The sequence below is a fragment of the Oncorhynchus tshawytscha genome, linkage group LG25 (assembly GCF_018296145.1).
Source record: "Oncorhynchus tshawytscha isolate Ot180627B linkage group LG25, Otsh_v2.0, whole genome shotgun sequence".
NCBI classification, from domain to species: Eukaryota; Metazoa; Chordata; class Actinopteri; order Salmoniformes; family Salmonidae; genus Oncorhynchus; species Oncorhynchus tshawytscha.
This window is the reverse complement of record NC_056453.1, coordinates 16,004,827-16,019,527: the sequence shown is the minus strand read 5'-3', so window position 1 is coordinate 16,019,527 and position 14,701 is coordinate 16,004,827. Positions and strand designations below refer to the sequence as shown.

The window sequence follows — 14,701 nt, the reverse complement described above, 5'->3', positions numbered from 1 at the left end:
TCTCACCAAGGAAGGCGGAGGGGGAGACAGTCCCATTGCTACGGGCAACCATGACGCTGATGCCCGTCTCAACGAAGGGCACGGAGAAGTCGATGATCTCAGAACGCTCCTCATTTATGGTGAGAGAACCTATGGCCATGTCTGCTTTCCTATAGAACACCTGGGAGAGGAGAGGGTGAGGAATGAGACAGGGTGAGGAAAAGAGAGTGTCAGGTTGATAAATGTACATCTTTACATTATACAACTGACAATAGGATTTACTGTACATAATCCCACTGTTAACGTGCAGTTCAGAAAGTTAAGACCCTTTCGCATTTTGTTACGTTACAGCTTTATTCTAAAATGCATTAAATAAAAAATGTCCTCATCAATCTACACACAATATCCCATAACGACAAAGCGAAAACTGGTTTATAGAAATGTTGGCTAATTTATTAAAAATAAAAAACAGAAATAACTCATTTACATAAGTATTTAGACCCTTTGCTATGAGACTCGAAATTGAGCTCAGGTGCATCCAGGTTCCATTGATCATCCTTGAGATGTTTCTACAACTTGATTGGAGTCCACCTGTGGTAAATTTAATTGATTGGACATGATTTGGAAAGGCACACACCTGTCTATATAAGGTCCCACAGTTGACAGTGCATGTCAGAGCAAAAACCAAACCATGAGGTCGAAGGAATTGTCAGCAGAGCTCTGAGACAGGATTGTATCTAGGCACAGATCTGGGGAAGGGTACCAAAACATTTCTGGAGCATTGAAGGTCCCCTAGAAAACAGTGGCCTCCATCATTCTTAAATGGAAGAAGTTTGGAACCACCAAGACTCTTCCTAGAGCTGGCCGCCCGGCCAAACTGAGCAATCGGGGAAGAAGGGCCTTGGTCGGGGAGGTGGCAAAGAACCTGATGGTCACTGACAGAGCTCCAGAGTTCCTCTGTGGAGATGGGAGAACCTTCCAGAAGGACAACCATCTCTGCAGCACTCTACCAATCAGGCCTTTATGGTAGAGTGGCCAGACAGAAGCCACTCCTCAGGTCGCTTGGAATAAAGGACTCTCTCTACTGTAAAGGACTCTCAGACAATGAGAAACAAGATTCTCTGGTCTGATGAAACCAAGATTGAACTCTTTTACTGATTGCCAAGCGTCACCTCTGGAGGAAACCTGGCACTATCCCTACAGTGAAGCATGGTGGTGGCAGCATCATGCTGTGGGGATGTTCTTCAGTGGCAGGGACTGGGAGACCAGTTAGGATCGAGGGAAAGATGAATGGAGCAATGTACAAAGAGTTCCTTGATGAAAACCTGCCGCAGAGCGCTCAGGACCTCAGACTGGGGCAAAGGTTCACCTTCCAACGGGACAACAACCCTAAGCACACAGCCAACAGAACGCAGGACTGGCTTGGGGACAAGTCTCTGAATTTCCTTAAGTGGCCCAGCCAGACTCTGGACTTGAACCAAGATTGAACATCTCTGCAGAGACCTAAACATAGCTGTGCAGTGACCTAACAGAGCTTGAGAGGATCTGCAGAGAAACTAATTATGGGGTATTGTGTGTAGATTGAGGGAACAAAATTATTGAATCATTTTCAGAAGAAGGCTGTAACGTAACAAAATGTGGAAAAAGTCAAGGGGTCTGAATACTTTCCGAACGCGCTGTATATAAGAATTGCACACTATGGTATTTTTCTCTAGAATTACCTAAAAAAAAACACATACAAAGTATTGAGCCTCTGGGCAGAGGAATGCAGGCAGTGATGTTCTCATGAGGAACACCTGTTAAGGCGTACGCCTTAGGATGCAACTGTGTTTGATGTGTGTGTTTTGCATCTTCAGCACCATATGTGCTTGTCCTCATACACCATTGCCTAGTTAAAATGCACCATCAAAGAGATAGGCAGAGCTACTGTACACCTACCCAGGTTACCACTGCCACTGACCAATGCCTCTTTTTCTCTCCTGCTCCCATGGAACACACAGCACATAGTTAGGAGTTGGAGCACTGTAGCTATTTATGGAGAAGCTAGTTTATATTCCAATTGTTATCGTTCTGGGATTTGAAACAGCAGCATTCCAAGCTACTGGTACACCTCTCGAGCCTCTATGCTACCCACCACTTCTGCCCGAGCACAGACATCTCCTGTAATGTTCTGCACTCCTGGTCCTGGAAAACTCCTGGGTGTGCAGGCTTTTGTCCCAGGCCAGCACTAACACAGTGAAAGCCTTGATAAGTGTAATCAAGTGTGCTATCAGAATGCAAGTGGAGCTTTTACCCCATTGCTTACACCTACGGTTTACTCTCAGATCCCCATAGACTAGGGTTTGATATGGGGTTTGGCATTAGTGTTCCTCTCACCTCTCCGATCATGCCGTTCCAGATGCCACTGATCATCTTTCCATGTTTCCCGTTAGTGACCAGGTAGAGGTCGTAGGAGAACTTAATGGTGCGAGACAGCTTCTTCAGAATGTCTATACAGAACCCCTTACAGCACAGCTTGGTGTAGGGCTCCGAGTGGCCCACAATACTGTAGGGAGAGGAGGAGCACACACACAGAACAGAGATTAGCAGATTCTTCAGTGACCTGAGATATTGCAGAGATCGCCCCACACACAGAGAGAGAGAGAGAAAGAACGTAGGTGAAGCATGATACGTTTTTGGAGAAAGAAGAACTCCTAATTGACCTAATAGGTCCTATTATTGACCTCCCAAACAGCAGGAGCACAGTGAGTCCTGATGGCTGAAGATGTGAGACATATCAGATCAATAAGCTAAACAGCACCATAGCAGAGCAAAGAGCAAACTGTACTCTGTACTAATGACTGGGAATCAAGGACCTGGTCTGCAGACACGAACAACAACAGTAAATCGGTATCCCCCAGACACACACACACACACACACACACACATAATCACACACACACAAACAAGCGTGCGCATACACACAAACAGAGACAGAGATGCACGCACGCAGTCAGAGGGGCAGGCATGCACACACACACACACACACACACACTTAGTCCAGTCTGAAACCTTGGATGTCTGAGGGCCGGAGACAGACTCTAAACACAGGCCATTAGGGTGTTTGGAGGAACACTGACACACACACACACACAGAGCGGTGATGATCCGTCACCTCCAGCCTCCCCTCGACCCCACTGTCTAATGATGTGTAGGTAGAGGGGGAGGACAGAGAGAGAGGGATGAAAGAGAGGGGATGGTTGTTGTTGTTTGACCTAGAGTAAACAGGTCTGTCCCCGTCTCCCTCATCTCACCAGATGCCTGGGCTAAACACTGCAGGTTAAGAGCTCTGAGTTAGGGTGTTCTAGTGTGTGTGTGTGTGTGTGTGTGTGTGTGTGTGTGTGTGTGTGTGCGTGTGTGCGTGTGCGCGTGTGCGTGTGTGTGTGTGTGTGTATGCTACACAACAAAAAAACTGCTTCCTCTATCTCCCCCCCCAACCCACACACACACACACACACACACACACACACAGACACACCTGAGGATTAGCGATGGCTCTGTGGCTCCAGGGTTCTTCCCTGAGACTACAGCAGTATGAAACAATGTGAACAGAGGGAGGAAATCTAAAGCTATAACACACAAAAAAACGTCCTTTGCTATGAGGAAGGAAGACAGAGCATGGTGGAGAAAGAAATAATGAGGAAGGAAGATTGAGAACATATGTTTCAGTGGGGAGATTGCCAGTGGTGTACCCTTAGGTATGTGATGCTAATACCTATGGCTCGATTGCAACTAACAGGCAGAATTTAACGCAGTCCTGCAGGTTACCGCTGGATTCCTTAAAACGCTACAAATGGGAGATGACTAAGCTTGATTGCAACAAAAAAATCAGTTGATCTCTCGTTGTTACCATGTCAAGTGAGTATGATACCAGATAGCTGGTCTAGATTCTCTACTACCGCCCCGAATGAATTATCACCCAATCAGAAGCATCAGAAATCAAGGCTGATTGATGTATAAGAAGATAGAAGTAGTAGCCCTCATTTCATTCAAATGCTTCACCTTAAATGGCAAAATAAAATAATAATTGCCTTTCAATATATGATGTAAATGACTACATTTTCATTTGATAAACAAATATAGATTATATAACTCAATCATGATTTACTTGATATAGTTGCAAATTTCTAATATGGACTGTCCAGGGATATTTTACCCTCAATTTTGATATGACCATATCAGATAATTTTATTTTAAAGGCCATTGCATTTAATGGAGAGCATAAATTGGAGACAAATAAAATAATTAAGAATAGGCTACACCTTTAACATATTTTTTTTTCCATTCATACAACGTGTCAGGAAAATTGCCACAGTAGATTTGTTATGGTAGAAAAGGAAATACTCTGTTTCAGTCGTCAAATAGATACATCACTCTTAGTCTGCTCATCTCACTGATCATCCCCAAAGCCAACACCCCATTTGGCCGCCTTTCCTTCCAGTTCTCTGCTGCCAGTGACTGGAACGAATTGCAAAAATGGTTGAATTTGGAGACTTTTATTTCCCTCACCAACTTTAAACATCAACTATCTGAGCAGCTAACCGATCACTGCAGCTGTACATAGTCCATTTGTAAATAGCCCACCCAATCTACCTACCTCATCCCCATACTGTTTTTATTTTATTTACTTTTCTGCCCTTTTGCACACCGGTATCTCTACTTGCACATCATCATATGCTCATTTATCACTCCAGTGTTAATCTGCTAAATTGTAATTATTCGCTCCTATGGCCTATTTATTGCCTAACTCCTCATGCCTTTTGCACACACTGTATATAGACTTTCTTTTCTCTACTGTGTCATTTACTTGTTTGTGTTATTGGCTTGTTTATTGTTTACTCCATGTGTAAATCTGTGTTGTCTGTGTCACACTGCTTTGCTTTATCTTGGCCAGGTCCCAGTTGCAAATGAGAACTTGTTCTCAACTAGCCTACCTGGTTAAATAAAGGTGAAATAAAAAATAAAAATTTAAAAAACTAGCAAGATTAAAATGTTCCGATGATAATACCCACCAGAGAACAAAATAGTCTTGAAAAATGTTGGTTGGAATCAGGACTACAAGATAACCCCGAAATCGGCATTATGCAGATGTTTAACAGTGGTGGACGATGGTTGCAATTGAGATCAGTTGTGCGGGTGGTTTTAGCTCGTATCGAGAGTTTAACGAGAGCCGGTGATAATCTCATGGCCATCAGTTGTTGCAATTGTCCCAAAGCTTCAACATAACTAAACTAAGGTCTTGCAGTACTGCGCTTGAATATTCTGCCATCGCAGTACAACTCTCGCGCTCTCTGGGCGTCCCCAAACCAGTACTGCTCACAGGTATACGCCGACTACATTACAATCAGATACCCACACGTGGACAAGTTAGGATTCTGCCCAGACAAAGCATAGTACAGCATGTAGGATCACGCACCAATAGCATCACTGTTGCGGCTAGCCCACAGTCAGTTAGAAGAGAGGGTGCTTTTGTGACTGTGCCTTAAAGAAGGGTTAGCTGACAACTTCACGAAAACGGTGCACACGCTTCAAATGGGGCAGAAGTCTGTGTGTTGTGATTTGGGATGGGCCAGATAGCTAGCAACGATGACAAGATGTTGCCATGTGGGGAATCGCGGGTGTGGCTTGTTTCAGATGGTATCAAGAACAAGATGAAACTATGTCTTGATTTGAAGTGTTTTTACTGATGTCACATCTATGCTAATATGGCTCAAATTTGCTAGCAACGACAGTATAATGGTGTATTTGACACAAGTGCTCATTGTGCAAATGTATTTGTTTTCAAACATTTGAGACTAAATATAGTTTACATGTCAACAATCTAAGCCAACTCTGTCTGTTTTGCCCCATAGTTGCACATGCATAGGTTTTTGTTGCTGAACAAACAACCTGTTTACGATACTCTCACTTATTGGAGTTCAGTTATGTTGCCAATGAGACCAGCCGCTGTCCAAAGAGAGGAGTTTTAATGAGTAAAAAACCTTTCAATTACACCAAACATCTGCCACAGAGAAGAGCTATGTCACCCAACATATGATTAACATCCTCTATTTTACTTTCACTAACTCTCTCTCTCTCCCTCTTTCTCTCGTTCTGGTTTTCCCTGGTAGCCCGTAGTGTTGATTACTCCCCAAGCAGGGGGGAGAGAGAGAGAGAGAGAGACCGAGAGAGACACAGAGAGAGAGACCGAGAGAGCGAGAGAGACCGAGAGAGAGACCGAGAGAGGGACCAGAGAGAGAGAGAGACCGAGAGAGACACCGAGAGAGAGACCGAGAGAGCGAGAGAGACCGAGAGAGAGACCGAGAGAGGGACCAGAGAGAGAGAGAGAGAGACCGAGAGAGACACCGAGAGAGAGACCGAGAGAGCGAGAGAGACCGAGAGAGAGACCGAGAGAGGGACCAGAGAGAGAGACCGAGAGAGAGACCGAGAGAGACCAAGAGAGCAAGAGAGGCCGAGAGAGAGACCGAGACAGCGAGAGAGACTGAGAGAGAGACCGAGAGAGAGACCGAGAGAGCAAGAGAGACCGAGAGAGAGACCGAGAGAGGGACCAGAGAGAGAGAGAGACCGAGAGAGAGACCGAGAGAGAGACCAAGAGAGCAAGAGAGACCGAGAGAGAGACCGAGAGAGCGAGAGAGACCGAGAGAGAGACCGAGAGAGAGACCGAGAGAGCAAGAGAGACCGAGAGAGAGACCGAGAGAGGGACCGAGAGAGGGACCAGAGAGAGAGAGAGACCATAACCTGGCAACAGAGACAGAACGCCATAGAAAAGCATGGAAGGTCAGAGAAGAAAGACCAAGTAAGCACTGTGGGTCAGGTGAAGTATATGATGAGCAGCTCTTCCTACTCCACTGCTCAAAATACGAATCAATCAGAGGTATTTATCTCCTGAAATTTGAAGACAGAATTGCAGGATTTCTTGACCTGCCTTTTGAGGAGAAAATCTGCATTTTGTTTGGAGAAAATGTAGTAGATGCAGTAGATGTCGCTCCAGATGATGTCCTGGCCTGTCATAATGTAAGAGAAACAATAGCCCTTGCAGATTTATATTTCTCAATTGTTGCTGTTTGTTAAATGTTTTGTTTATTATTTTCCTATATATTATTATTATTGTTGCTCAAACACATGGTTCATTTATGTAATACTTCATGTACATTGCTCTGGCAACAGTGACAACCACCCATTCATGCCAATGAAGCGTTGAATCAGGAGAAAGAGAAAGAGAGGGTTGTGTGATTTCTACCCGACAGTGCCATGATATATATGCCAGCGTTGGCAGATAAATCTTCTTTACAGCCAATCAATGTGCCATCGCGCACAACTACTCTCCCCACACATCTCTCCACTATTAATATACTGGGCCGATAATTGATGTGCTGACTCGTGTGAATGTCTAAGGGATGCACAGCGGGTATGTAACAAGTGTGTAAATGGTTGGCCCCTGGTGTGTCATTGTTGTGTTATGGGTTGGCTCCTATTAGTAATCCGTTTCACTCCAGGTGTGTTCATGCACGTGGTTTGATACAGTTTAAAGGATCACACAGCTGCTATGTGCTCTGACAACAGCGCATCATAGTGTATGCATGTATGTTTGTGTGTTTGAAATGTATAAAAGTATCCCGGTCTCAAAATCTAGCTTCCAGTATGTGTTTACCAGATGCGCCTTTGCAAAATACATTTAACTCAGTTTTTCACAATTCCTGACATTTAATTCAAGTAAAAATTATCTGTCGTAGGTCAGTTAGGATCATCACTTTATTTTAAGAATGTAAAATGTCAGAATAATAGTAGAGAGAATGATTTATTTCAGCTTGTATTTCTTTCATCACATTCCCAGTGGGTCAGAATTTTACATACACTCAATTCGTATTTGGTAGCATTGCCTTTAAAATGTTTAACTTGGGTCAAACATTTCGGGTAGCCTTCCACAAGCTTCCCACAATAAGATGGGTGAATTTTGGCCCATTCCTCATGACAGAGCTGGTGTAACTGAGTCAGGTTTGTAGGCCTGCTTGCTCGCACATGCTTTTTCAGTTCTGCCCACAAATTTTAGAGAGGATTGAGGTCAGGATTTTGTGATGGCCACTCCAATACCTTGACTTTGTTGTCCTTAAGCCATTTTGATACAACTTTGGAAGTATGCTTGGGGTCATTGTCCATTCGGAAGATCCATTTGCGACCAAACTTTAACTTCCTGACTGATGTCTTGAGATGTTGCTTCAATATATCCAAATAATATTCCTTCCTCATGCTATCTATTTTGTGAAGTGCACCAGTCCCTCGTGCAGCATAGCACCCCCATAACATGATGCTACCACCCCCGTGCTTCATGGTTGGGAAGGTGTTCTTCGGCTTGCAAGCCTCCCCCTTTTTCCTCCAAACATAACAATAGTCATTATGGCCAAACAGTTCTATTTTTGTTTCATCAGACCAGAGGACATTTCTCCCAAAAGTATGATCTTTGTCCCCGTGTGCAGTTGCAAACCGTAGTCTGGCTTTTTTTTATGGCTGCTTTGGAGCAGTGGCTTCCTTGCTGAGCGGCCTTTCAGGTTATTCGATATAGGACTCATTTTACTGTGGATATAGATACTTTTGTTTCTGTTTACGCCAGCCTCCACAGGTACACTTCCAATTGACTCCAATTATGTCAATTAGCCTATCAGAAGCTTCTAAAGCCATGACATCATTTTCTGGAATTTTCCAAGCTGTTTAAAGGCACAGTCAATTTAGTGTATGTAAACGTCTGACCCACTGGAATTGTGATGCAGTGAATTATAAGTGAAATAATCTGTCTGTAAACAATTGTTGGAAGAATCACTTGTGTCATGCACAAAGTAGATGTCCTAACCAACTTGCCAAAACTATAGTTTGATAACAAGAAATTTGTGGAGTGGTTGAAAAACAAGTTTTAATGACTCCAACCTAAGTGCATGTAAACTTCCGACTTCAACTCTATGTGCAGCCATCTGTGTACATTTGCAATTTACATGTTGTTGTTGGTGCGTGCGTGTGTACCTCTCGGTGCGGTTGGACTGGCGTCGGCAAGGCACGGTGTTGCGTACGCAGGTGCCAGTGTCGGGGTCCACGTTTTCTACGATGACGAAGGGCCTCTCCTCCAGAGTGGCTACCGTCAGGTGGCGGTCATCTGATACCGTCTCCAGAAAACTGCCATAGCGAGGCCACACCGGGTAACGCACCTGGAGGATACCCCGCTCTAATGTTCCCACCTGGGGGGGGAGTAGGAAGGGAGAGGGAGAGGGAGAGTACATGAAAGTGGATTAAACACACTCAGGGCTGTAGATCTGAGAGAGGCTGATCCAAGTAATCCAATGGATTGTGACTCTAAGCAGAGCCCCAGAGGACCCAGTGATCCCCGTTAAGAACCTGTCCTCGCTTAACCCTACTGGTGCTCCATTTATCACCCAGGTTTCTTTCCCTGGAGCTTCCAACTCCATCCCTCCAGTCATAAATCATAGTGTCTCTTCTTTTATATGCAGATTACATTGTACTGATCTCTGAAAGTGAAGATAAGTTTCAAGAAATGTTATATATTGTTTTTAACTGGTGTGGACAATTGAATCTGAATATCAATGTGGACAAAACTAAGGTGGTACACTATTGGAATTCAGCAGTGACTAGAACACTGCTGTGGTCCAGGCCACAGTAGATATGATCAGTGAGTACAAGTATATGGGATTGATTATCAAAGACTTTGTGGATCACAATGTGTCTGTTAAGTACATATCTAACTATGCGAATTGTGCCCTCGGTGCCATCATTGCAAAGTACAAAGCCATGGGCGGCTACCATTTAAATGTTTCACTAAACTGTTTGATTCATTGGTGCTACATACCGTATTTGTACTTATGCTGCAGGAGTATGGGGGAACAGAAATTATAATTTTTTTCTTGTGTAAATGCTGATTTTACCTTGGTGTGGATAAATACACGACAAATCCTGTTATTCAAGGCGCTGTATGGGTTGGAAAATATGGCATCGTCAGTTGCTATTTTTTTTTTTTTTTAATGGCAGTGATTTTGCATCATGCATCAGCCAAAATGGAAATTGTAACGGTCTTGATGAAAATAATAAACTATGTGACATGTTAACAGATAACAATAATATGCAGTGCCTCTACTTTATCCACATTGTGTTGTGTTACAGCCTGAATTTAACATTAATTGAATTGAGATTTTGTGTCACACACACAATACTCCATAATGTCAAAGTGGAATTATGTTTTACAAGTTCATTCAAAATTAAAAGCTAAAATGTATTGAGTCAATAAGTATTCAACCCCTTTGTTATGGCAAGCCTAAATAAGTTCAGGAGTAAATATTTGCCAATCAAGTCACATAGGTTGTATAGAATCACTCTGTGTGCAATAATAGTGGTTAACATAATTTTGTTATGACTACCTCATCTTTGTACCCCACACATACAATGGTCCCTCAGTTGAGCAGTGTATTTCAAGCACAGATTCAAACACAAAGTCCAGGGAGGAAAAAAAAGCAGACATTGAATATCCCTTTGAGCATGAATATCCCTTTGAGCATGGTGAAAATGTTAGTTACACTTTGGATGGTGTATCAATATACCCAGTCACTACAAAGATACAGGTTTCTTTCCTAACTCAGTTGCCGGAGAGGAAGGAAACCGCTCAGGGATTTCAACACGAGGCCAATGGTGACTTTAAAACAATGACAGGGTTTAATGGCTGTGATGGGAGAAAACTGAGGATGGATCAACGACATAGTAGTTACTCCACAATACTAACCTAAACAATGGAGTGAATTGAGGGGAGCCTGTACAAAATAGAAATACTCCAAAACATGCAAAGACAATGTGGCAAAGAAATTATCTTTATGTCCTGAAAAAAAAAACGTTATGTTTGGGGCAAATACAACACATCGCTGAGTACCGCTCTTCATATTTTCAAACATGGTGGTGGCTGCATCATGTTATGGGTATGCTTGTCATTGGCAAGGACTAGGGAGGTTTTAGGGTATTAAAAAAACCAGAATAGAGCTTAACACAGGAAAACTGCTTTCCATCAGACACTAGGTGACAAATTCACCTTTCAGAATTTTTATTTCACCTTTATAAAACTAGGTAAGTCAGTCAAGACCAAATGCTTCTTTATAATGACAGCATACTAAAAGGCAAAGGGCCTTCTGCAGGGCAGGGGGCCTGGGATTCAAAATTTTAAATTTTAAAATAAATAAATATAGGACAAAACACATATCACAACAAGAGAGACAACACAACACTACCTAAGACAACAACATTGCAAGGCAGCAACACATGACAACACAGCATGGTAGCAACACAACAAAACAATAACAAGGTAGCAACACATCATGGTAGCACCCCAAAACACGGTACAAATATTATTGGGCACAGTCAACAGCACAAAAGTCAAGAAGGTCGAGACAACAATACATCACACAAAGCAGCCACATCTGTCAGTAGGAGTGTCCATGATTGAGTCTTTGAATGAAGTGATTGAGATAAAACTGTCCAGTTTGAGTGTTTGTTGTAGCTCGTTCCAGTTGATAGCTGCAGCAAACTGAAAAGAAGAGCAACCCAGGGATGTGTGTGTGCTCTCGGGACCTTTAACAGAATGTGACTGGCAGAACGGGTGTTGTATGTGGAGGATGAGGGTTTTATAAATACGACAGGTATACAGAGATAACCAGTTTACAGAGGAGTATAGAGTGCAGTGATGTGTCCTATAAGGACAATTGGTGGCAAATCTGATAGCCGAATGGTAAAGAACGTCTAGCTGCTCGAGAGCACCCTTACCTGCCGATCTATAAATTATGTCGCCGTAATCTAGCATGGGTAGGCTGGTCATCTGAATCAGGGTTAGTTTGGCAGCTAGGGTGAAAGAGGAGCGATTACAAAAGAGGAAACCAAGTCTAGATTTTACTTTAGCCTGCAGCTTTGATATGTGTTGAGAGAAGGACAGTTCACCATCTAGCCCTACTCCCAAGTACTTGTATGAGGTGACTAGTTCAAGCTATAAACCCTCAGAGGTAGTAATAACACCTGTGGGAAGAGGGGCATTCTTCTTACCAAACCACATGACCTTTGTTTTGGAGGTGTTCAGAACAAGGTTAAGGGTAGAGAAAGCTTGTTGTACACTAAGAAAGCTTTGTTGTAGAGTATTTAACACAAAATCTGGGGAGGGGCCAGCTGAGTGTAAGACTGTATTATCTGTATTTAATGGATGAGAGAGCTTCCTACTGCCTGAGCTATGTTGTTGATGTAAATTGAGAAGGGCGTGGGGCCAAGGATGGAGCCTTGGGGTACTCCCTTGGTGACAGGCAGTGGCTGAGACAACATATTTTCTGACTTTATACACTGTACTCTTTGAGAGAGGTAGTTAGAAAACCAGGCCAAAGACCCCTCAGAGACACCAATACTCCTTAGCCGGCCCACAAGAATGGAATGGTCTACCATATCAAAAGCTTTGGCCAAGTCAATAAAAATAGCAGCACAATATTGCTTATAATCAAGGGCAATGGTGACATCATTGAGGACCTTTAAGGTTGCAGTGACACATCCATAATCTGAGCGGAAACCAGATTGCAGACCTATGCTATAGACATCAAGAAAGCCAGTCAGTTCATTATTGACAAGTTTTTCCAACACTTTGGATAAACAGGGCATAATATAAATTGGTTGCTTGATCTCAACCTTTAAATAAAGGGTGAACTGTGGCTGCCTTCCAAGCAATGGGAACCTCCCTAGAAAGGAGAGACAGGTTAAAACGGTTGGAGATAGGCTTGGTGATTATAGGGGCAGCAAACTTAAAGAAGAAAGGGTCTAAACCATCTGACCCAGATGTTTTTTTGGGGTCAAGTTTAAGGAGCTCCTTTAGCACCTCGTGACTGCCTGCAGGGAGAAACTTTGTAGCGGGCAGGGGAAAAAGAAGGAGAAGCATCAGTGTCACGACTTCCACCGAAGTTGGCCCCACTGCCTGTTCGGGCGGTGCTCGGCAGTCGTCGTCACCGGCCTACTAGCCGCAACGATCCCTTTTTCGTTGTCTGTTTGTTTTGTCTTATTAGTTGCACCTGTCTATTTGTGTGCTTGATTGGCTTCCTTATTTATAATACGTTTACCCGCCCTTGTTTCGTGCGGGATTACTGATATGTTACGTGTGTATGTTTTTTTGGTGTTCGTGCTCTGGACCTGGTACAGTACCCTGTTGTGTTGGGTTGGGCATTATATTCTGTGCGATATTAAAAGTGCACGTCTTCCTGTGGAACTATATGCTCTCTGCGCCTGATTCTTCCCTCACGCACCAAGTTACCCGTGACAATCAGGGATAGTCACATTAGAAGGGGTAGGAGATGAGGAAATGCTGGATGGGCAAGGAGGCATGGCTGAGTCAAATAGGAATCCTGACCTAATTAATCAATCTGGTTCGGGATAGGGTCTAGATTCCTGAATTTCCGGCTGACTGACGTGCCCAAAGTAAACTGTCTGTTACTCAGGCCCAGAAGCCAGGATATGCATATAATTGGTAGCATTGGATAGAAAACACATTGAAGTTTCTAAAACTGTTACAATAATGTCTGAGACTATAATAGAATTGATATGGCAGAAGAAAAACCAACCAGAGATTTTTTATTATTTAGGTCCCAGGCTCCTACAGTGGAAAGCTATGGGTCCTATGTAATTCCGTCTCCCAGATTGCAATTCCTATGGTTTCCACTATATGTCAACCATCTTTATTCAATGTTTCAGGCTTGTTTTTGGAAAAACAAGCAAGAATTTTGAGTTTTGGAGAGGAGAGCACCGGAACATTATCAGTCATTCGGCGTGCGAGAGTGAGGGAGCGCTTACTAATTTTGCTTTCCTATTGATCATACTTCTTTCCATATAAAATATTATAGTTTATTTACATCTTAGAGTACCTGAAGATTAAATAGTGGTGATTAAAGAGCTCAGCCATGTGCTTCTTGTCAGTAACAACCACATCATCAACATTAAGGGACATGGGCAGCTGTGAGGAGGAGGGTTTATTCTCCAGGTCTTTAACCGTTTTCCAGAACTTCTTGGGTTTAGACCCTCAGAGAGAGAACTGCTCCATAAAGTAACTAACTTTGGCCTTCTGGATAGCCTGAATGCACTTATTTCTCATTTGCCTGAATGATAGCCAGTCAGCCTTAGCCTTTTGCCGAGCATTTCGCCAAATGCAATTCTTGAAGTGGAGTAACTCTGCAAGATCATGGTCGCACCAAGGGCTGAACCTGTTTTTAATTCTCATTTTCTTTATGGGGGCATGTTTGTTAACAATACCACTGAAAATATAAAAAATAATGTCCAAGCGTCTTCAAGCTGATTCTATACCATTTTACAGAGGCCAGTTTGTCACGTATACTCCCTCTCTGGCCTCTAGGTCATCAGGCTGCTGATTATCCAGCACAACTGTCACCATCGTCTTGTGCTTCTGCGCTTCATGACACTCACCTGGACTCCATCAACTCCTTGATGGTCTTCCCTAGAACTGTCTCTCCCCTTGGTTCTTTCCTCAGGTGTTATTGACTCTGTTTTCATGTTGGTGCGTTGTTTGTGTTACGTGTTTATTGTTAAATACACTGTTCAAAAAAATAAAGGGAACACTAAAATAACACATCCTAGATCTGAATGAATGAAATGTTCTTATTAAATACTT

The 14,701-nt window shown here is 43.1% G+C and overlaps 1 protein-coding gene across 1 annotated transcript in view; it reads right to left on the bottom strand.

Moving 5' to 3' along the window:
• Nucleotides 1–14,701, bottom strand: part of LOC112224771 (glutamate receptor ionotropic, NMDA 2C-like) — an 86,072-nt gene that overhangs the window by 25,051 nt on the left and 46,320 nt on the right. The window contains exons 8-10 of the mRNA XM_024388447.1: nt 9,031–9,242; nt 2,356–2,524; nt 7–160 (exon numbers count right to left, since the gene is read on the bottom strand). Coding sequence (XP_024244215.1) covers nt 7–160; nt 2,356–2,524; nt 9,031–9,242 — 535 coding nt within the window. The remainder of the gene's footprint in view (nt 1–6; nt 161–2,355; nt 2,525–9,030; nt 9,243–14,701) is intronic.